Source organism: Hemitrygon akajei, chromosome 21 (assembly GCF_048418815.1).
Source record: "Hemitrygon akajei chromosome 21, sHemAka1.3, whole genome shotgun sequence".
NCBI lineage: Eukaryota > Metazoa > Chordata > Chondrichthyes > Myliobatiformes > Dasyatidae > Hemitrygon > Hemitrygon akajei.
The window spans coordinates 31,331,707-31,353,268 of record NC_133144.1 but is presented as its reverse complement, the minus strand read 5'-3'; the positions used below and the strand labels follow the sequence as shown (position 1 = coordinate 31,353,268).

General features: G+C 41.7%; 1 protein-coding gene across 5 annotated transcripts in view; it reads right to left on the bottom strand.

Moving 5' to 3' along the window:
* Positions 1-20,467, bottom strand: part of fam149b1 (family with sequence similarity 149 member B1) — a 129,538-nt gene extending 109,071 nt beyond the window's left edge. For 4 of the 5 annotated variants that reach the window (XM_073025079.1, XM_073025080.1, XM_073025078.1 and 1 more), the window contains exons 1-2: positions 20,268-20,467; positions 13,994-14,107 (exon numbers count right to left, since the gene is read on the bottom strand). In XM_073025079.1, the coding sequence (XP_072881180.1) occupies positions 13,994-14,107; positions 20,268-20,314 (161 nt within the window). In that variant the 5' untranslated portion in view covers positions 20,315-20,467. The remainder of the gene's footprint in view (positions 1-13,993; positions 14,108-20,267) is intronic. The other variant, XM_073025081.1, reaches the window with a different exon arrangement.
* Positions 20,468-21,562: the final 1,095 nt, after the last annotated feature.

Genomic DNA, 21,562 nt, shown 5'->3' with positions numbered 1-21,562 from the left:
CAGAGGGAAACCTGTAGCACTCTTATCAACTCTAGATACAAAATGATACATTTTAATTTGTTACATTAGCTATATCTCACATAGCAGAAGAAATAATATCAAAATAGTGGGTTTAAAAGAGGGACTGGAAGGAAGTGACGCAGTAACTTTCTTTCAAGAATGGATCCCCAAAGTTCTGGGGAAAAACCATTTTGACAAAGAATTAATTATAGAAAGAGCACACAGGACTTTACTCCCCCGACCACTTCCAGAGCAAAGGCTGCGTTCTATACTTATACGCTTTTTGAAGTATCAAGATAAACAAAAATTATTACGAGCTGCAGCAATAGAGGCCAGAGAGAGAAATGGCCTATTAGAGTTTGAAGGGGGAAAGATATCCTTCTTTCCAGATATTGGTGTGGCCTTGTTAAGAAAAAGGAAAGATTTTGACTTAACAATAGACAATAGGTGCAGAAGACCATTCGGCCCTTCGAGCCTGCACCGCCATTCTGAGATCATGGCTGATCATCTACTATCAATACCCGGTTCCTGCCTTGTCCCAATATCCCTTGATTCCCCTATCCATAAGATACCTATCTAGCTCCTTCTTGAAAGCATCCAGAGAATTGGCCTCCACTACCTTCCGAGGCAGTGCATTCCAGACCCCCACAACTCTCTGGGAGAAGAAGTTTTTCCTTAACTCTGTCCTAAATGACCTACCCCTTATTCTCAAACCATGCCCTCTAGTACTGGACTCTCCCAGTATCTGGAACAGATTTCCTGCCTCTATCTTGTCCAATCCCTTGATAATCTTATATGTTGCAATCAGATCCCCTCTCAATCTCCTTAATTCCAGCGTGTACAAGCCCAGTCTCTCTAACCTCTCTGTGTAAGACAGTCCGGACATCCCAGGAATTAAACTTGTGAATCTACGCTGCACTTCCTCTACAGCCAGGATGTCCTTCCTTAACCCTGGAGACCAAAACTGTACACAATACTCCAGGTGTGGTCTCACCAGGGCCCTGTACAAATGCAAAAGGATTTCCTTGCTCTTGTACTCAATTCCCTTTGTAATAAAGGCCAACATTCCATTAGCCTTCTTCACTGCCTGCTGCACTTGCTCATTCACCTTCAGTGACTGATGAACAAGGACTCCTAGATCTCTTTGCATTTCTCCCTTACCTAACTCTACACCATTCAGATAATAATCTGCCTTCCTGTTCTTACTCCCAAAGTGGATAACCTCACACTTATTCACATTAAATGTCATCTACCAAGTATCTGCCCACTCACTCAGCCTATCCAAGTCACCCTGAATTCTCCTAACATCCTCATCACATGTCACACTGCCACCCAGCTTAGTATCATCAGAAAACTTGCTGATGTTATTCTCAATGCCTTCATCTAAATCGTTGATGTAAATCGTAAGCAGCTGTGGTCCCAATACCGAGCCCTGTGGCACCCCACTAGTCACCACCTGCCATTCCGAGAAACACCCATTCACCGTTACCCTTTGCTTTCTAGCTGCCAACCAGTTTTCTATCCATGTCAATATCTTCCCCCCAATGCCAGAGCTCTGATTTTACCCACCTTTCTCCTATGTGGGACCTTATCAAATGCCTTCTGAAAATCGAGGTACACTACATCCACTGGATCTCCCTTGTCTAACTTCCTGGTCACATCCTCGAAAAACTCCAATAGATTAGTCAAGCATGACTAATCTTGGTAAATCCATGCTGGCTCGGCCCAATCCTATCACTGCTATCTAGATATGCCACTATTTCATCTTTAATAATGGACTCTAGCATCTTCCCCACTACTGATGTTAGGCTGACAGGACGATAGTTCTCTGTTTTCTCCCTCCCTCCTTTCTTAAAAAGTGGGATAACATTAGCCATTCTCCAATCCTCAGGAACTGATCCTGAATCTAAGGAACATTGGAAAATGATTACCAATGCATCCGCAATTTCCAGGGCCACCTCCTTTAGTACTCTAGGATGCAGACCATCTGGACCTGGGGATTTGTCAGCCTTCAGTCCCATCAGTCTACTCATCACTGTTTCCTTCCTAATGTCAATCTGTTTCACTTCCTCTGTTACCCTATGTCCTTGGCCCATCCATACATCTGGGAGATTGCTTGTGTCTACCCTAGTGAAGACAGATCTAAAGTACTTATTAAATTCTTCTGCCATTTCTCTGTTTCCCATAACAATTTCACCCAATTCATTCTTCAAGGGCCCAACATTGTTCTTAACTATCTTCTTTCTCTTCACATACCTAAAAAAGCTTTTGTTATCCTCCTTTTATATTCCTGGCTAGCTTGCGTTTGTACCTCATTTTTTTCTCCCTGTATTGCCTTTGTATTGCCTTAAAAATTTCCCAATCATCTGTCCTCCCACTCACCTTAGCTCTGTCATCCTTCCTTTTTTTTAAAATGCTATGCAATCTCTGACTTCCTTTGTCAACCACTGTGGCCCCTTTCCCCGCTTTGAATCCTTCCTTCTCCGGGCGATGAACTGATTTTGCACCTTGTGCATTATTCCCAAGAATACCTGCCATTGCTGTTCCACTGTCTTTTCTGCTAGGATATCCATCCAGTTAACTTTGGCCAGCTCCTCCCTCATGGCTCCATAGTCTCCTTTGTTCAACTGCCACACTGACACCTCCGATCTGCCCTTATCCTTCTCAAATTGCAGATAAAAGCTTATCATATTATGGTCACTACCTCCTAATGCCTCCTTTACTTCAAGATCGCTTATCAAATCCTGTTCATTACACAACACTAAATCCAGAATAGCCTTGTCCCTGGTCGGCTCTCGTACAAGCTGTTCCAAGAATGCATCCTGTAGGCACTCTACAAACTCCCTATCCTGGGGTCCAGCACCAACCCGATTCTCCCAGTTCACCTGCATGTTGAAATCCTCCATAACTACTGCGACATTTCCTTTGCCACATGCCAATGTTAACTCCCTATTCAACTTGCACCCAATATCCATGTTACTGTTTGGTGGCCTGTAGACAACACCCATTAGGGTCTTTTTGCCCTTACTGTTCCTCAGTTCTATCCACACAGACTCTACTTCTCCTGATCTTATGTCCCCCCTTGCAAAGGACTGAATCTCATTCCTCACCAACAGGGCCACCCCACCCCCTCTGCCCACATTTCTGTCCCTACGATAGCACGTATACCCATGTACGTTCATTTCCCAGGAGGTTTAACAAGGAGGTTATTAAAGAATAAAGGTCTTCAATATTCTTTATTATATCCAGCAAAGCTGAGAATTACTCTGCCAGATGGAGGGAGGAAATTTTTTACTAACCCCCAGGAGGCGATAAACTTTATTCAAAAAAGCATCTGAGACATATTGATTCAGAATATCTTCTGGAACGAGAGGCCTAGAAAAATGTATCTTGGACGAAGAAGATAATTTGATTTTCTTTATTAATATAGATTAACAACATTATAATCTTGAACTTTGAAGCAACATGATTATGGATGAAGACTATTATGATTTAAATATTGATCTTAAAATTCATATGATTATGGATGGAAATCATAAAATTAATTTCCTATTAAATCTAGTTTTTTTCTAGATCTTTTTGAATTATACTACTTAGGAACTATATAGTTCATCTAATTTTGTTATAACTAGTATGAATCGCTTTGATTACATAGATATCTTTTTTTTGATATGTTTAATTTTTTGTATGCTGGATATAATATTTAAGGTTATATTTTAATAAGTTTCTTTGAATTCTCTTCTTTATTTGGATATACTGCTATATTAATGATATTTACTTTCAATATTATAGATTATGTTAGGTATTTAGTAATAACAGGTGTGGAATATAATTTATTTTTTACAGATGTTTAATTAAGGAGTTATTGGGGGACTGGATAATCATTTTTTTCTTTTAAAAAAGATTAATTATGTTACATGTTAAAGAATGTCTATCTTTAGTGCAATGTTTATCGGACCTCACAGTAAGAGGGGTTAAGGCACCGTGGACTTGGAGTGCCAGTTGGGGGGGGGGCGGTTTTCTCCTTTAAAAAAAATTTTTTTTTCTTTTATTTTATTTTCTCTTTGGTTTCCCTTCTATTTTCTAAACTCTATTGAGAATGGCACCAAATATCTCAGAGTCACTCAAAGAAATGGGATTAATTTATATTTTTTTTGTGGGCAGGATTTATCAACTAATAAAATCTGATAACTATGAATAGAGCAATTAAATTTTTAAGTCTTAATGTTAATGGGATAAATGGACCGATAAAAAGGAAAAAGGTTTTGACATATCTTTAAAAAAATCATATTGATATTACCTTTCTTCAAGAAACTCATCTTACAGTGACAGAACATAACAAATTAAAGAGAGGATGGGTTGGTCAAGTAATAGCGTCCTCCCTTAATTCTAAAGCCAGAGGAGTGGCAGTATTGATAGGGAAGAATTTGCCAGTGAAGGTGGAGAGTACTATCATAGACCCGGCTGGAAGATTTGTTATGGTCAACTGTCAAATATATTCAGAATCCTGGAAACTTTTGAATTGATATGCCCCCAATTATGACGGTGAGAAATTTATTCAAAATATTTTTCTGAAAGTTGTTCAAGGATATGAAAATATCTTAATTGGATTTCAGTTTTTGTCTGGATCAGTTAAAAAAGTCATGAAGGTCAGGGCAGCAAAAACCACCCTGGCCTTCATGAAAGACTTGAATATAATAGATGCTCGGAGATGGCAGCATCCAAGGGAAAGAGATTACTCTTTCTATTCAAAACAATGTGATTCCTACTCTAGAATTGACTTATTTCTACTATCAGCTAAATTAGAAAGTCAGACCATTCAAACAGAATATGCCACTAGACTACTCTCGGATCATTCACCTTTAGTTTTATCACTTGAAATGCCTAGTAAACAAAAAACATTATATAGATGGTGTTTTAATCCTTTGCTGTTGAAAAGACCAGAGTTTTGCAGTTTTATTAGAGCTCAAATAGAACTGTTCTGTGAGATGAACTCACCCTCTACTGCCAATAATTTTTTATTATGGGACATATTAAAAGCTTATTTAAGAGGACAGATAATTGGATATGTTAAGGGCATAAAAATAAATATGTAACAGAATTAAATGAATTGGAGAAAGAAATAACATAATTAGAAAAAGGTTGTCAGAATTCAACAAGAGGAAAATTATAAAAAAATTAGAATACAACACAAAACAAACCTATAGAATAGAAAAAAAATGATACTAAAATCAAAACAACAATATTATGAATTAGGAGAGAGAACCCATAAAGTACTATCTTGGCAATTGAGGGTGGAAGAAACCTCCAGAACAATAAATGCGATTCAAACAGGGGAAGGCAAGATTTCATATAAGCCAAAAGAAATAAATGATACTTTTATATATTAGTCTTATTCTAATTCTGAATAGACCCTATTTGCCTGTTAACTCATTTATCAGTCCAGATCCTTTAAAAATTGTTACTGTTTCTGCCTCCACCACTTCCTCTGGCAACATTGTGTGAAAATTCAGATATTATGCAAATACCTATGTCAGCATGTTGTTTATTGACTATAGCTCAGCCATTTAACACCAACATTCCTCAGTCCTGATCAGAAAGTTCAGAACCTGGGCCTCTGTACCTCCCTCTGTAACTGGATCTTCAAGTTCATAACCGGAAGACCACAATCTGTGCAGACTGGAAATAACATCTTCACCTTGCTGACTATCAACATTGGCACCTCAGGGATGTGTGCTTAGTCCACTACTCTACTCTCTCTACACCCTCGACTGTATGGCTAGGCATAGCTCAAACAGTATCTGTAAATTTGCTGATGATACAACCATTGTTGGCTGAATTTCAGATGGTGATAATAAGGTGTACAGGAGTGAGACATGCCAGTTAGTTGAGTGGTGTTGCACCAACAACCTCACACTCAGCATCAGCAAGACCAAAGAACTGATTATGGACTTCAGGAAGGGTAGGATGAATGAATATCAACCAATCCTCATAAAGGGATCAGGAGTGGAAAGTGAGCAATTTCAAGTTCTTCACTGTCAATATCTCTGAGGACCTAACCAGGGCACAACATATTGATGCAGCTATAAAGAAGGCAAGACAGCGACTATATTTCATGAGGAGATATAGTTTGTCAACTAAACCACTCGAAAACTCCTACAAATATACCATGGAGAGCATTCTGACTGGCTGCATCTCAATCTGGTTTGGGGGGGGAGGTTGCTACTGTACAAGATCGAAATATGTTGCAGAAACTTGTAAAATCAGTCAGTTGCATCATGGGTACAAGCCTGCATAGTATCCAAGACATCTTCAAGGAGCGATGCCTTAGGAAGGAGGCATCCATCATTAAGGGTCCCCACCACCCTGGATATGCCCTCTTCACAATGATACCATCGGGAAGGAGGTACATAAGCCTGAAGGCACACACTCAGCGATTCAGGAACAGCTTCAGGAATCCTCTGCCATCCGTTTTCTAAATGGACATTGAACCCATGAACACTACCTCACTACTGGTTTATTTCTGTTATTTTGCACTACTTATTTTAACTTCACTACACGTACATACACACACACACATATAGACAGATATACACACACAGATAAACTATACAAAATGCAACTCAGCTATTTTTCTGTATTTATCATGTATTTCATTGTTCTGCTGCCAGAAAGTTGATATAGTTCACAACATATGCCAATGATATTAAATCTGATTCTGATTCTGTAAATTTTACCTCTTAAAACTCATTTAAACATTTCCCTCCATCTCAAACCAATGCCCTCTAACTTTAGGCACACCTGAGATGGGAAACAGACTCTGATATGTACCCTATTATGCCTCTCTTAATGTTATATACCTTTATCATGTCACCTCTCAGCCTTCTGTGCTCCAGGGTAAACAGACACAGTCTGTATGGCACAGGACAGGTATGTTCCAGTTGGAAGGACCAACAAGAATGACAAGCTAAGGTAACTTTGCATGATGAGAACGATGGTGAATTTAGTCAGGCTGGAAAAGGAAGAATATGTAAGGTTTAGAGAGCTAAAATCAAACTGGAGCATTTGAGGTTTATAAAGAAGTTAGAACAGAACTCAAGAAGAGAATTAGGAAAGCCAGGAGGGTCCCTGAAAAGTTCTTAGCTTTTACAATTAAAGAGAAACTCAAGGCATTAAACACCAACATTGAGAGCAAGAGAATAATTAGGGAGATAGTAACACCACTCACAGATAAAGGGGGAACACATACAGGCAGATGGCATTTAATCCGAATAAGTAAGAGAGGAATTGCAGTTTGGGAGGTTAAATAGCAGAACTCCAAATGATGCACCGACAGATTTCTCTTAGGCACAGATAGGATAGACTGCCAGAATGTTTATCCAGGGTAGAAATGTCAAATACTAGAGGGCACAGCTTTAAATTTAGAGGGTATAGTTTAAAAGGGATATATAAGAGTTTTTTTTCTTAAAACACAGATTGGTTGCACTACCATGGGTGGCAGTAGTGTGAAAGTAACAATAAGGCAAGGGTTAACATAACCTCCAGACAGAGTGCAGACAGCCCAGGCAAGAAAGATCTTTGAAGAGTACAGCTTCCCTTTGCACACCAGGCACTCTAGTGATCTAAGACACACACACACCAACTAAGGGGCAATTACTTTATTAACTTTAAAGCATTATTGGTTGTCAGCTTGTAGTTTCTCTTGACTTTTAACACCTAGATTGTAAATGACGAATGATCTTGCAAGTAAGGAATTATACATACATACTTTACCAAATGGTCAATGACCATAATTGCTCATCAGTTCTGTATAAAAATAGCATTCCTCTGTTCAGAATTCAGAACAGTGTCACCAGATAGGGGCCATGCTGTTGTATTTGTGCACAAGTAAAATAAAGTATAATTGAGAAATGAATGTCAGTATTTAGAGTCCAGTTAATCAGTGATGACAGTAGTAACAAATATGACAATAGCATTCACTAGACATGTGAATACACTGAGTGGGAATGAACAGGGATAAATGTCCACGTGCAGACAGAGGGATAAGTTTAATTTAGTACTTTGTACAGTCATTGTTGGCCAAAGGATGTTGTTCCTATGCTGTACTGTTCTATGTTTTATCAGAATTCAAAGACTCAGAATCAATGCTGGTACAGTCTCTGGGGCCTAATGGGTTCTTAGGTAACTAAGGGAGGTAGGAGAGGAGATTGCTAGGGCCTTGTCAGAGATTACTGCATGCTCTGTTGTAATAGGCAAGGTCCCAGAGGAATGGAAATTAGCTAATGTCCCAAAGGGCTGCAGATTAACCAATGGTGTTGTTTTGTTTAAGGGCAACCAAATAAATCAGCATATTTTAAACCAAAAATCAGGAATTTTATGTGGCAAGCAACTTATTGGAGAAGATTCCTAGGGACAGAATTTACATGCATTTAAAAAAGCATATCTTCAGAATCAGATTTAATATCACTGGCATATGTTGTGATATTTGTTAACTTTGTGGCAGCAGTACAATGCAATACATGGTAAATATAGAAAAAACTGAATTATAGTAAGTATAGATATGTATATTAAATAGTCAAGTTAAAATAAACAGTGCAAAAACAGCAATAAAATTAAAAAGCATTGAGGTAGTGTTCATGGGTTCAATGTCTAATTAGAAATCGGATGGTAGAGGGGAAGAAGCTGTCCTGAGTGTGCCTTCAGGCTTCTATACAGGCAGTCCCCGGGTTAAGTACGAGTCCCGTTCCTGAGTCCTTCTTTAAGTCGGATTTGTACGTAAGTCGGAACAAGTACATCCGGCATTATTTAGCGTCAGTTAGTCAAACATTTGACTTAGAATATAGTATATATTTTACCTTTCTATGCACAAAAAACACTTAAGAAACGTATGTATTCCAATAATTAAACCACTGTGTTGCTTAGTAATAATTGTAGCTTTCATCATGGCAGGGCCTTTCACATGCTCCATTATTCTCACTTTATCTGTTATCCTTTAAAATTGTTCCGATCGTTGACCGACTGTAGCCTAACGCTTTTCCAATGACTGATGGCGTTTCACCTCTTTCCAAACGCTTTATTATTTCCACTTTATTTTCAATCACGATCGCTTCCCGTCAATGGAACAGAAACACTGCAGGCGGTGGGTCCCGAGCTGTGCTGGGTCCTGAGCTGTGCTGGGTCCCGAGGTCTGCTGGGTCCTAAGGCCCACCACACTGAATTCCCCGGGTCCTAAACTTCACCGCACTGAGACAGGCTAAATGGGACAAGTGGGGGCTGTGCTGGGTTTAGGTATTTGATCCTCCACAATATTGAGCGTGGGAATTTAAACTGGAGGTGGCTGTGTTTTTTTTTACGAGATCGAGTTGCGAGCTCGACATCAACCCGGCATGGATGGTACGGGAGTCACTGGATCGACATCAACGCGGCACGGGAGTGGTCTTTCACTGGATCAAACTCAGGAAACTCTATTCTCGAGCCCAGCGCTGATCTCACTGTGCCACCAGCCGTCCAGAACGGGGGAGGGGGGTGGGGTCAGGGTGAATCTTACTAAGAAAAATTTAAGCCAAATACAAAGTTAAACACTCAACACAGTGTCAACAGCAACGACTTAAAATGCCGGATGGCATCGCAATCTGACTTAAAATGGCGGACAGTGTTCTCCTCCCTTGGTTCGTAAGTACGAGTTGTCCGTAAGTCGGACGTTTGTAATTCGGGGACTAGCTATACCTCCTTCTCGAAGGACACTGCTTCCTGAGGCACCACTCCTTAAAAATGTCTTGAATACTCTAGAGGTTAGTGCCCATGATGGAGCTGGCTAATTTTACAGCTTTCTGCAGCTTACTTGGATCCAGTGCAGTAGCCCCCCCATACCAGACAGTGATGCAGCCAGACTGAATTCTCTCCACAGTACATCTGTAGAAATTTTCAAGTGTTTTAGGTGACAAACCAAATCTCCTCAGACTCCTGATGAAATATAGCTGCTGTCTTGACTTCCTTATAGCTGCATCAATATGTTGTAACCAGGTTAGGTCCTCAGAGATATTTCAACACCCATGAACTTGAAATTGCTCACCCTTCCCACTTCTGATCCATCTTTGAGAATTGGTTTGTGTTCCCTCATTCTATCCTTTCTGAAGTCCACAATCAGCTCTTTGTTCTTGCTAACACTGAGTGCAAGGTTGGTGCTGTGTCACCACTCAACAAGCTGGCATATCTTGTTCCCATATGCCCTCTCATCACCCTCTTATTCTGCCAACAATGGATGTAATAATCGTCAAATTTATAGATGGCATTTGAGCTTTGCCTAGCCATGCAGTCATGGGTGTAGAGAGAGTAGAGCAGTGGACAATACACACATTCCTGTGGTGCACCAATGTTGATTGTCAGCAAGGTGGAGATGTTATTACCAATCTGCATAGATTGTGGTCTTCTGGTTAGGAAGTTGAGGATCCAGTTATAGAGGGAGGTACAGAGGCTCAGGTTCTGTAGCTTTTCGATCAGGACCGTAGGAATGATGATGTTGAACGCTGAGCTATAGCCAATAAACCTCATACTGTCATAGGTATTTGTATTAGCGATAGCCAGTGTGGTTTTGTACAATGGATGTGAATGAACAGATTTTTTGAGGAAGTGACTAAAATGGTTGGATATTGTAAACATGGACTTCAGTAAGCTTTCAATAAAGTCCCCCACAGGCCAATAGAGCATAAATCAGTACAGCACAGAAGTAGACCCACCAGCCCATGATGTTCTGCCAAATTAAATAAAAGCCTACTAAACTAGTCACTTTTGTCTACAGAAGTCCATAACTCCTCCAGTTTCTATAGCCTCTCACGTTAAATACATGCTTTCTAGTGTTAGATATTTCGAACCCAGAAGAATGATATTGACTTTGTGGTCTATTGATGCCTCTCATAATCTTATAAACTACTTAGAGGTTTTCACACAGATTCTGTTGCTAAGAAACAACAACCCATGTTTGTCCAACCTCTCTCAATAGCACATGTCCTCTGATCTAGGGAGCACTTTAGTAAGCCTCTTCAGCATCCATTTTGAAAGCCTCTTGAAACGGGGGTGACACAAATGAATGCAAAATGCCAGATGTGGCCTAACCAGTTAAATACAGCTCCATCCTGACTCTTGATCTCAATCCCCTGACTATTAAGTCAAGCATTTAGGCTTCTTTACTATCCTATCAGGTTGCTATAAACTTGAACCCCAAGATTTTTGCTGTACTACAACACTGTTAAGAGCCTTGCCACATACTGTGTCCTGTCCCTTTACAATTGATCTCTGAAAGTGCAACACTTCATATTTGGCTACATTAAACTACATCTGCAATTTCTCAATCCAGATCTGCATCTGATCTATATCCCTCTGTATCCTTTGCAATCTTCTGCACTATCAACGATACTACCAATTTTAACTACATGAAAGCTATCCATGTTTTCATCCAAGACATTTATATACGTCACAAACAGCAGATGTCCCAGTATGGATCTCTGCAAAACACCATTGCTGTCAGATCTCCAGCCAGAATAAGCCTGGCAACCACTAATCTGTCCTCCTATAGACAAGCAAATTCTGAATCCAAATAGCCAAGTCACTGTGAATCCCATATATCTTAATCTTTTAGATGAGCCTACCATGTGTGACTTTGTCAAATGGTTTACTAAAATCCATGTAGAGAACATCCACTGCCCTACCTCCATCAATCGCCTTAGTCACTACCTCAAAAAAACTTAATGTTAAGATTTGACCTACCCTACACAAATGCATGCTGACAAGCCCCACATAAGTGACAGTTCTCTAAATGCTCATAAGTCCTGTCCCTTGGTATCATCTACAATAACTTCCCTACCACTGACATAAAACGTATGTTCTGTAGTTATCAGAAACATCCTTAACCAACAGAATAACACTAGCTACTTGCCATTCGCCCAGGATCTTGCCTGCAGCTAAATAGGGCGCAAACATCTTGGTCAAAGCCCCAGCAATCTCATTTTTTGTCTTGCTCGATAACCTAATCCTGGGGATTTACCCACCTTAATGCTGTTCCGGAGACCCAACACTACCTCGCCATTAATCTCAAAACACCTCATTCAATACTTTACAACATCCCTCCAATTGCAAACATAACTTCTCTCCTTTATCCTGTGCAATTATACTCTATCTCGTATGCAAATGATGTCGGGATTCTCTTTAATCCTACTTGTACAGGACATCTCATAAGGCCTTATGGTAGACTTATCCTGAAGATTAAAGTGTGTGGGATCCATGGTGACGTGGCCATTTGGATTCAAAATTAAAACTGTCCCCATTGACCCTATAAATATAAAATTATGACAGGCACTGATGAGGTAGACGAGAGGGGGAAAGTTTAAAGAAGTGTGCAGTACGTTATGTTGTGGTAATCTGCCTTCATGACTACCGTCCAGTCGAACTTACATCCAGTTTGATGCAGAGCTTTAAGAGGTTGGTGATGAAACATATCATTCCTGCCTGAGAAGCAATTTGGATCTGCTCCAGTCTGCCTACTGTAACAATAGGTCAACAACAGATGCCTCTTCACTCAACCCTGGAACATCTGGACAGGAACATGCATACATCATGATGCTCTTTATTGACTACAGCTCAGCATTCAATATTATTATCCCCTCAAAACTAATCAATAAGCTTCAAAACTTAGGCCTCAATACCTCCTTGTGCAAATGATTCTCTATTTCCTCATTTGCAGACCCCAATCAGTTTGGATTGGCAACAACATCTCTTCCACAATGTCCATCAGCACAGGTGCACCACAAGTCTGTGTCCTTAGCCCCCTGCTCTACTCACTTTACACTAATGACTGTGAGGCTAAGTACAGATCTAATGCCATATTTAAGTGTGCTGACAACACCACTGTCATTGACTGCATCAGTCAATTGAAAATTGAAAATCCGGCTGAGTGGTGCCCCAACACCACCCTCTCACTCAATGTCAGCAAGACCAAGGAGCTGATTATTGACTTCAGGAAGAGGAAAATGGCGGTCCTGGAGCTAGTCCTCATGGGCAGGAATCAGAGTTGGAGAGGGTCAGTAACTTTAAATTCTCTGGTGTTATCATTTCAGAGGATCTGTCCTGGGCTCATCAAGTAAGTTCCACTATGAAGAAAGCACAGTAGTGCCTCTTTCTTAGTAGTTGGTGAAGATTCGGCATGTCATCTAAAACTTTGACAAACCTCAGTAGATGTGCCATGGAGGATATATTGACTGGTTGCTAATTTATTATTATTTCTTTTTCTTGTATTTGTACAGCAGCTTTGTCTTCATCATGCTGGGTCCCGTCATTCTTTGATTCTATAGTGTTTCTTGTATTTACTGTGAATGCCCGTAAGAAAATGAATCAGGGTTGTATCTGGTGACATACATGTACTTTGATAATAAACTTATTTTAAACTTAAAACAAAGAGTGGTGGCTGCCTGGAATGGATCACCAGGGGTATTAGTGGATGCAGATACGACAGTGGATTTGAGAGGCAATGGAGGAACATGGATCACGGGGAGGAGGAAAAGATTTGGTTTATTTCAGCATCATGTTCAGCACAGACAATGTGGGCCAATGGGCCTATCTTGTGCTTAATGTTCTATGAGAGAAGGTCATTCAGAGGGTGGTAAGTGTATGGAATTAGCTGCTAGAAGAAGTGATTAAGGCAGGCACTGTAGTATAATTTAAGAAGCACTTGGATAGGTACATGGAAAGACTGGGCTTAGAGAGACATGGGCCAGTGCAGGAAATCAGAATGAGCTGGGTGGGCACCACGGCTGAAATGGACTAGTTGGGCCACCTGTGCTATATTGTTGTATGACTCTATCATGAAGCCCCCACAAACAGATATATGTCAAAAACTAGATAATCTGCCTTGCTTGAGGGATTGCTTCAGACACGCTTATTCAACATGTGTAAATAAAACAGCAGAATGATGCTATAGGACTAGAGCAGGTGAAGCACGTACCCACTGGAGATGGAATCTGCATCCTCAATGCTGGTGATAGGCGAAGGAGCTGAATACTCTACTTGTTTGTCTGGCAGTGGGTGGCTATCTGAGTTAGATTGCAACAGACAACATCTGTGAAAATAAAAGCCAACTTTTACACCAGGTTGGAGTCATAGAGCAATACTGCACATTTACAGCCCCTTTGTCCCTGTGATTCCATGCCAACTACATTATCTACCTAGCTAGCCCCAAATTCCTGTTTTCAATTGTTACGAACCCCGTAACTGGGTCACTTACCAGCAAAGATAGAGAGGTCCATTGAAGTCTGATGGTACTATTTTTAACAGCATTTATTAGTAAAAATACACAAAAATAATATCAATGCAAACATACAGATAATATACATCGTCAATATTAAATCTAGGGGATAATGTATTGTCCGATGGAAATATAAAAGTCACTCAGTTCATGCAGCCTGCAGCTGGGTTTTGCAATGGTTGGAGAGAGAGAGAGATTTTTGGGAGAAAAACTTGCCGCCTTTTCCTTTTATGATTTTGATCCGTCGGGAGTCCCGTTGGTGTGGCTGTTCACTTGTGGCCTCTCCTTTAGCTAAAGCCGTTCTTCCGTGGTGAGGCCGCCAATCCCAGGCAAGGGAAGGACGCACATGAGCCCCCCCACCGGCTGTCGCTATTAAACGCTGTCACGGGATTTCTAGCGTTTCTCCTGGTGCGTCTAAAGGGGTTGTTCCCCAGACCCTCTTTTATCCTTACTCACGGGGTCTTAGATGTCAATCAGGTTGGGATGATGCAATCCCTCAACCAGCCCACTCTGGTCGTCCCCTGAGGGCTTCAATGAATAGTACAGTACTCAATACACAATTCTGTCTCCAAGAGACAATAGCCGTTATCAGGGGTTTTTGTTTCGCTGAGACCAGGACACATTCCAAACCTTGTGGATTCTCTATCATTTCCTGGGTCCCAGACCCGAATTAATAGCGATCTTGCGATTCTCAAAAAGGAGGGGGGCGACTTTGTACCCTTCGGCACTTCAGAGTTGTGGCACATTCGTAACACAATCCATATCTAAGATACTTCTCCTTTATGTATCTCTCCAAGTGATTCTTAAATAATATTTTACCTGTTTCAACTACTTCCCCTTCAGCCATTCCATATACCACCATCCTCTGTGTCAAATGTTACCCCTGAGGACCTTTATCAGTATTTCCCCTCCCATCCTAAATATATGCTCCCTAATTTTGGGAGTACCTCTCCTAGAGAAACACTTGTCACTATCCATCTTATCTACATCTCTCAATATTTTAAACACTTCTATAAGGTCTGCATCATCATCTGGTTTGGAGGGGCCCCTGCACACAATTGAAAAAAGCTGCAGAGGGTTGCAAACTCAACCAACTCCATCAAGGGCACCAGCCTCCCCAGCATTGAAAACATGTTCAAAAGGCAATGTCTCAAAAAGGCAGCATCCATCACAAAGGACCCCATCACCCAGGACATGTTCTCTTCTTAATGCTGCTAGAGCAGAGATATAGGAGCCTAAAGACACACACTCAACATTTAAGGAATAGCTCCACCCCCTCCACCATCAGATTTCTGAATGGACAATGAACCAACTCATGAACACTACCTCACTATTCTGGCACTACTTATTTAATTTAACTTTTTAGATATATTTCTTAGCACAATAGGTCTACACTGGATACAATCTTACTGGTTCTCCACTTAGGCTTGGCCCACCTGGACAACAGCAATACAAATGTCAGGCAGCCGTTTATGGATTACTGGTCAGCATTCAACACCATCGTCCTCTCAGTACTAATCAACAAGCTTCTAAACCTGGGCCTCTGTACCAGATCCTCTGCAGCTGGATCCTGGACTTCCATATCTGGAGACGATAGTCAGTGCAGACCAGAAATAACATCTCCTCCTCACTGGCAATCAACATTGGTGCACCTCAAGGATGTGTACTTAGCCCGCTGTTCTTCCCTCACAAACCCATGACTTGAGTGGCTAGACACAGCTCAAATGCCATCTATAAATTTGCCTACGATACAACTGTTGTTGGCAAAATCTCAGATGGTGACAAGCAGGTGTACATCGTGAGAGAGATCACCCGATTGAGTGTTTATCACAATAACAACCTTGTACTCATCATTACTAAGACCAAGGAATTGTTTGTAAACTTCAGAAAGGGAAAGTTGACACCAGTCCTCATTGAGGGGTCAGCAACGGAAAGGGTGAATAGTTTAAGGTTCATGAGTGTCAACGTCTCTGAACATTGATCCTGGACCCAACATATGGATGCAATTATAAAGAAGGCATGCAAGCGGCTATATTTCATTGGGGCTTGAGGAAATTTGGTATCTCCATGTACCATGGAGAGCAATCTTACTGGTTAGATAGATAGATAGATAGATAGATAGATAGATACTTTATTCATCCCCATGGGGAAATTCAACATTTTTTCCAATGTCCCATACACTTGTTGTAGCAAAAACTCATTACATACAATACTTAACTCAGTAATAATATGATATGCATCTAAATCACTAACTCAAAAAGCATTAATAATAGCTTTAAAAAAAGTTCTTAAGTCCTGGCAGTTGAATTGTAAAGCCTAATGGCATTGGGGAGTATTGACCTCTTCATCCTGTCTGAGGAGCATTGCATCGACAGTAACCTGTCGCTGAAACTGCTTCTCTGTCTCTGGATGGTGCTATGTAGAGGATGTTCAGGGTTTTCCATAATTGACCGTAGCCTACTCAGCGCCCTTCGCTCAGCTACCGATGTTAAACTCTCCAGTACTTTGCCCACAACAGAGCCCGCCTAGCTCCATCATAGCCCCTAGCCTAACCACCATTGAGATAATCTTCAAAAGGCAATGCCTCAAAAAAGCAGCACCTGTCATTAAGGGCCCCCACCACCAGAGACATTCTCTCTTCTCACTGTTACCATCAGGGAAGAGGTACAGGAACCTGAAGACATACAATCAACATTTTAGGGGCAGCTTCTTCCTCTCCACTATCAGATTTCTGAATGAACAAAGAACCAACCCATGAACAGTACCTCAATATTTTGTTCTCTTTTTGCATTATCTTTTCTATATTTCTTATTGTAACATAGTACTTTTAACGTACTGCACTATACTGCTGCCACAAAACAACAAATATCAGTAATAATAAACCTGATTCTGATTGCTTTGAGGGTATTGTGGTGGACATTGTCTCATGATAGGCTGATGCAGAACATAAAGGTACATGTGATCCCTTGAGGTTTAGTAGACTGGAAGACAAGGGGATGGGTGTTATTCTGACTGGAACAATTATGTTCTGCAAGGATCAGTGCTGCAATCTCTGTATGTGATATATTTAAATGGTTTGGATGGAAATATAGGTGAGCTGGTTAGTTAGTTTGCAGATGACACAAGTACTATTGGAGTTGTGGATGACGAGGAATGTTGTCAAAGGATTCAGCTGGATGTAGACCAATTAGACTTAGAGACTGGAAATGGCAGAGTTTAATACAGACGAGTGTGATGTGTTGCACTTTGGGAGGCCAAATGTTAAAGAAATGCAGGACTTCAGAACACTGATGTAGGGGGTTATGGGCTGCAGCTCCATAGCTCCCTGAAATTAATAACACAAATATTTTGAATGGTAAAGAAGGCTTCCTATATACCTGCTGTTGTTAATCTGGGTATTGAATATAAAAAACAGGAAATCATACTGCAGTTGTATATAATTTTAGTTAGGCAAAATTTGGTACATTCTGTTTATTTCTGGTTACCATATTTCAGGAATGATGTGGAAGCTATGGATGGGGTGCAGTAAAGGTTCAACAGGATCTTACCTGGATTGGAGTATTTTAGAAAAAAAAGAGTATGCCTGATGTAGTGTGTGAAGGAAGTGAAGTGGGTGCAGTTACTGTTACAAGAGAGAAGGTGCTCAAAAAGCTGAAAGACCTAAAGGTACATAAGTCACCCAGACCAAAGGATCTGCACCCTAGGGAGGTAGCGTTACAGATTGTGGTGGCATTAGAAATGATCTTTTAAAAATCATTGGACTCTGGCATAGTGCTAGAGGACTGGAAATTGCAAACGTTAATCCACTCTTTAAGAAAGGAGGAAGGTAGCAGAAAAGAAATTATAGACCAGTTAGCCTGACCGCAGTGGTTGGGAAGATGTTGGAGTCAATTGTTAAGGATGAGGTAATGGAGTACTTGGTGACACAGGTGAAGATAGTACAGTCAGCACGGTTTCCTTCAGGGAAAATCCTGCCTAACAAACCTGTTGGAATTCTTTGAGGAGATTACAAGTAGGATATATAAAGGGGATGCAGTGGATGTTGTATATTTGGTCTTTCAGAAGGCCTTTGACAAGGTGCCACACATGAGGCTACTTACCATGTTAAGAGCCCATGGTATTACAGGAAAGTTACTAACATGGTTACAGCATTGGCTGATTGGTAGGAGACAACGAACGGGAATAAAGGGATCCTTGTTTGGTTGGCTGCCAGTGACTAGTGGTGTTCTGCAGGAGTCGGTGTTGGGACCACTTCTTTTTATGCTGTATATAACTGATTTGGATGATGGAATAGATAGCTTTGTTGCCACATTTGCAAATGATACCAAGGTTGGTGAAGGGGCAGGTAGTGTTGAGGAAACAGGTAGGATGCAGAAGGGCTTAGACAGATTAGGAAAAAGGGCAAGTAAGTGGCAAATGAAATACAATTTTGGAAAATGCATGGTCATGCACTGTGATAGTAGAAATAAATGTGCAGACTATTTTCTAAACAGGGAGAAAATTCTGGAATCTGAGATGCAGAGGAGTCCTTGTGCAGAACACCCTGAAGGTTAACTTGCAGGTTGAGTTGGTGGTGAGGAAGGTAAATGCAATGTTAGCATTCATTTCAAGAGGTCTAGAATATAAGAGCAAGGATGTGATGCTGAGGCTGTATAAGGCACTGGTGAGGCCTCACCTTGAGTATTGTGAACAGTTTTGGGCTCCATATCTTAGAAAAGATATGCTGGCATTGGAAAGGGTCCAGTGAAGGCTCACAAAGATGATTCCAGAAATGAAAGAGTTATCATACGAGGATCATTTGAAGGCTCTGGGTCTGTACTTGCTGGAATTCAGAAGGATGAGGGGGGGGATCTTATTGAAACCTTCTGAATATTGAAAGACCTGGAGAGAGTAGATGTGGAAAGGATTTTTCCCATGCTGGGAGAGTCTAGGACAAGAGGGCATAGCCTCAGGATGGAGGGGCGTCCTTTCAAAACAGAGATGTGGAGAAATTTCTTTAGCCAAAGGGTGGTGAATTTGTTGCCACATGCAGCTGTGGATGCCAGGTCATTGGGCTTATCTAAGGCAGAGATTAATAGATTCTTGATTGGACATGGCATCAAAGGTTATGGGGAGAAGACCGTGGAGTGGGGCTGAATATCAGACTGTGATGTAACCAGTTAGAAAGCATCTGCACAAATCTTCAAAAATCTTTGATGGCATGCCTAATCTTTTCAAGCTCCTGGTGGACCTCCTTTGTGATTGCATCAGTGTGTTAAGCTCAGGATAGATCCTATGAGATGCTGAGGTCTAGGAACTTGAAACTGCTCACCCTCAATGAGAACTGGTGTGTTTCTCCCGACTTCCCCATCCTGAGGTTCACAATCAATTCTTGACTTGCTGACATTGAATTCGAGGTGGTTGTTGCAACATTACAAGATCTTTGTCACTCCGAACACATCCTCATCGGTCTCCATTTGTTCTTCTAATTCCCATTAACTATTTGGGCTCTAGAGTATAACCACAACAGTGATCATCCCCTACTTAAATCTTGTCTCCACTCATAAAGCTTCACCAGATGATACCACAGTAATTTCATTTCAGAATACTGCCCTGATGTTGTCCTTGATCAGAAATGCAACTCCCCTTCCCCTCTTTCCTCCTCCTCTACAGTAGCTGTACACTGGGCCATTTCTCAGCAGTCACTTCGCAACCCATGGGCCGTGTTTCCTACATTACCCCACCCCCAACCCCACGATCTGTGTTTCCCGCATCTCAACCAAGGGATGTTCTTCCCCTTCCCCACCCCCCAATCCTTGAGACCTCGGGATGTGCGCCACATCAACCTCGACCCACAATCTACGCTCCTCATCCCGTCCAATTCCCCCCTCCACCCCGACCCGATCATAAGGACTCTCCCCCTCACCCGTCCCACGGGCTGTGTGCGCTCCGGACCGCCAAGGCAGGCCGCGTGGGCCTGGCTTCAGCCACTCACATTTCCAGCGTGTTACACACCGGCTTCCGACGGTATCTGCGAATCATGCCGCCGCTGAGCTCCTCAATCCGGTCACATCTCGCCGCCAGTGCCCGGCCCACCCGTTCCACCTTAGGCCGCGTCTTCACAGCCCATCGTTACCATAACAACCCAGCCAGCTCGCAACCTGACGGGAGGTCACATGACACAGGGGGCCGCGAACAAGCTACCTTTCACCCTGCGTTGGCTGTCCGACCTTCCGGGTATAACCAGCATCATCTGTCCGCACACTTCTACTGTCTGCTCTCCCACTGACGCAACGGCAGTCCCGGTCCCCAGCCTCGCAGAAAATTTGCTGTAACAATACCTGAACAAATGAGTTAAACAGGTCCCTGGAAAACTACCTGTGCCAGTGGAGCGCGGGGCTCCGGGGAGACTGGCTATCTTGTGGCTCAGAGAATGATGTAGCCTACTGCTTCACTGGGCTGGGGTAGAGGGAACATCTAACACCACCTGCTTCTTGATACTATCCTGCTCCGAACTATCAAGATGCCCTTGGTAAGATGATGAGAGGCATTGATTGTGTGGATAGTCAGAGGCTTTTTCCCAGGGCTGAAATGGTTACCACAAGAGGACACAGGTTTAAGGTGCTGGGGAGTAGGTACAGAGGAGATATCAGGGGTAAGTTTTTTACTCAGAGAGTGGTGAATGTGTGGAATGGGCTGCCGGCAACGGTGGTGGAGCCTGATACGATAGGGTATTTTAAGAGACTTTTAGATAGGTACATGGAGGTTAGAAAAATAGAGGGCTATAGGTAAGCCTAGTAATTTCTAAGTAATTTCATGTTTGGCACAACTTTGTGGGCCGAAGAGCCTGTATTGTGCTGCAGGTTTTCTACGTTTCTATGGTAAATCCTAAACTCCCTAGTTTCCATTTTATTCTCCTTGCTGAATACAAATGGAAAATCTCCATTCAGAACGTTGCTCACAACCCCTGTGTGCACACATAAATTACTGCATAGTCCCTAAAGTTCTCTCCTACACTCACTATAATCCACAGTTGCCCATACCTGTTCCTTTATTTTGCTTGATCACACCTTCAATAAGCTTTATGGTCCAAGTACCCTAAGTCGCTATCTTTGCCGTTCACCCCTACAGGAAACATGCTGGCCCTGAACTCACTAAAGCTCAATGAGCCAGGAACAGTTTCTTCCCTTCTGCCATCAGATTTCTGAACAGTCCATAAACCCATGAATATTACCCCATTATTCATTTGTTTTGCACTCTTTATTTCATAATTTAGAGGTTTTTGACTTT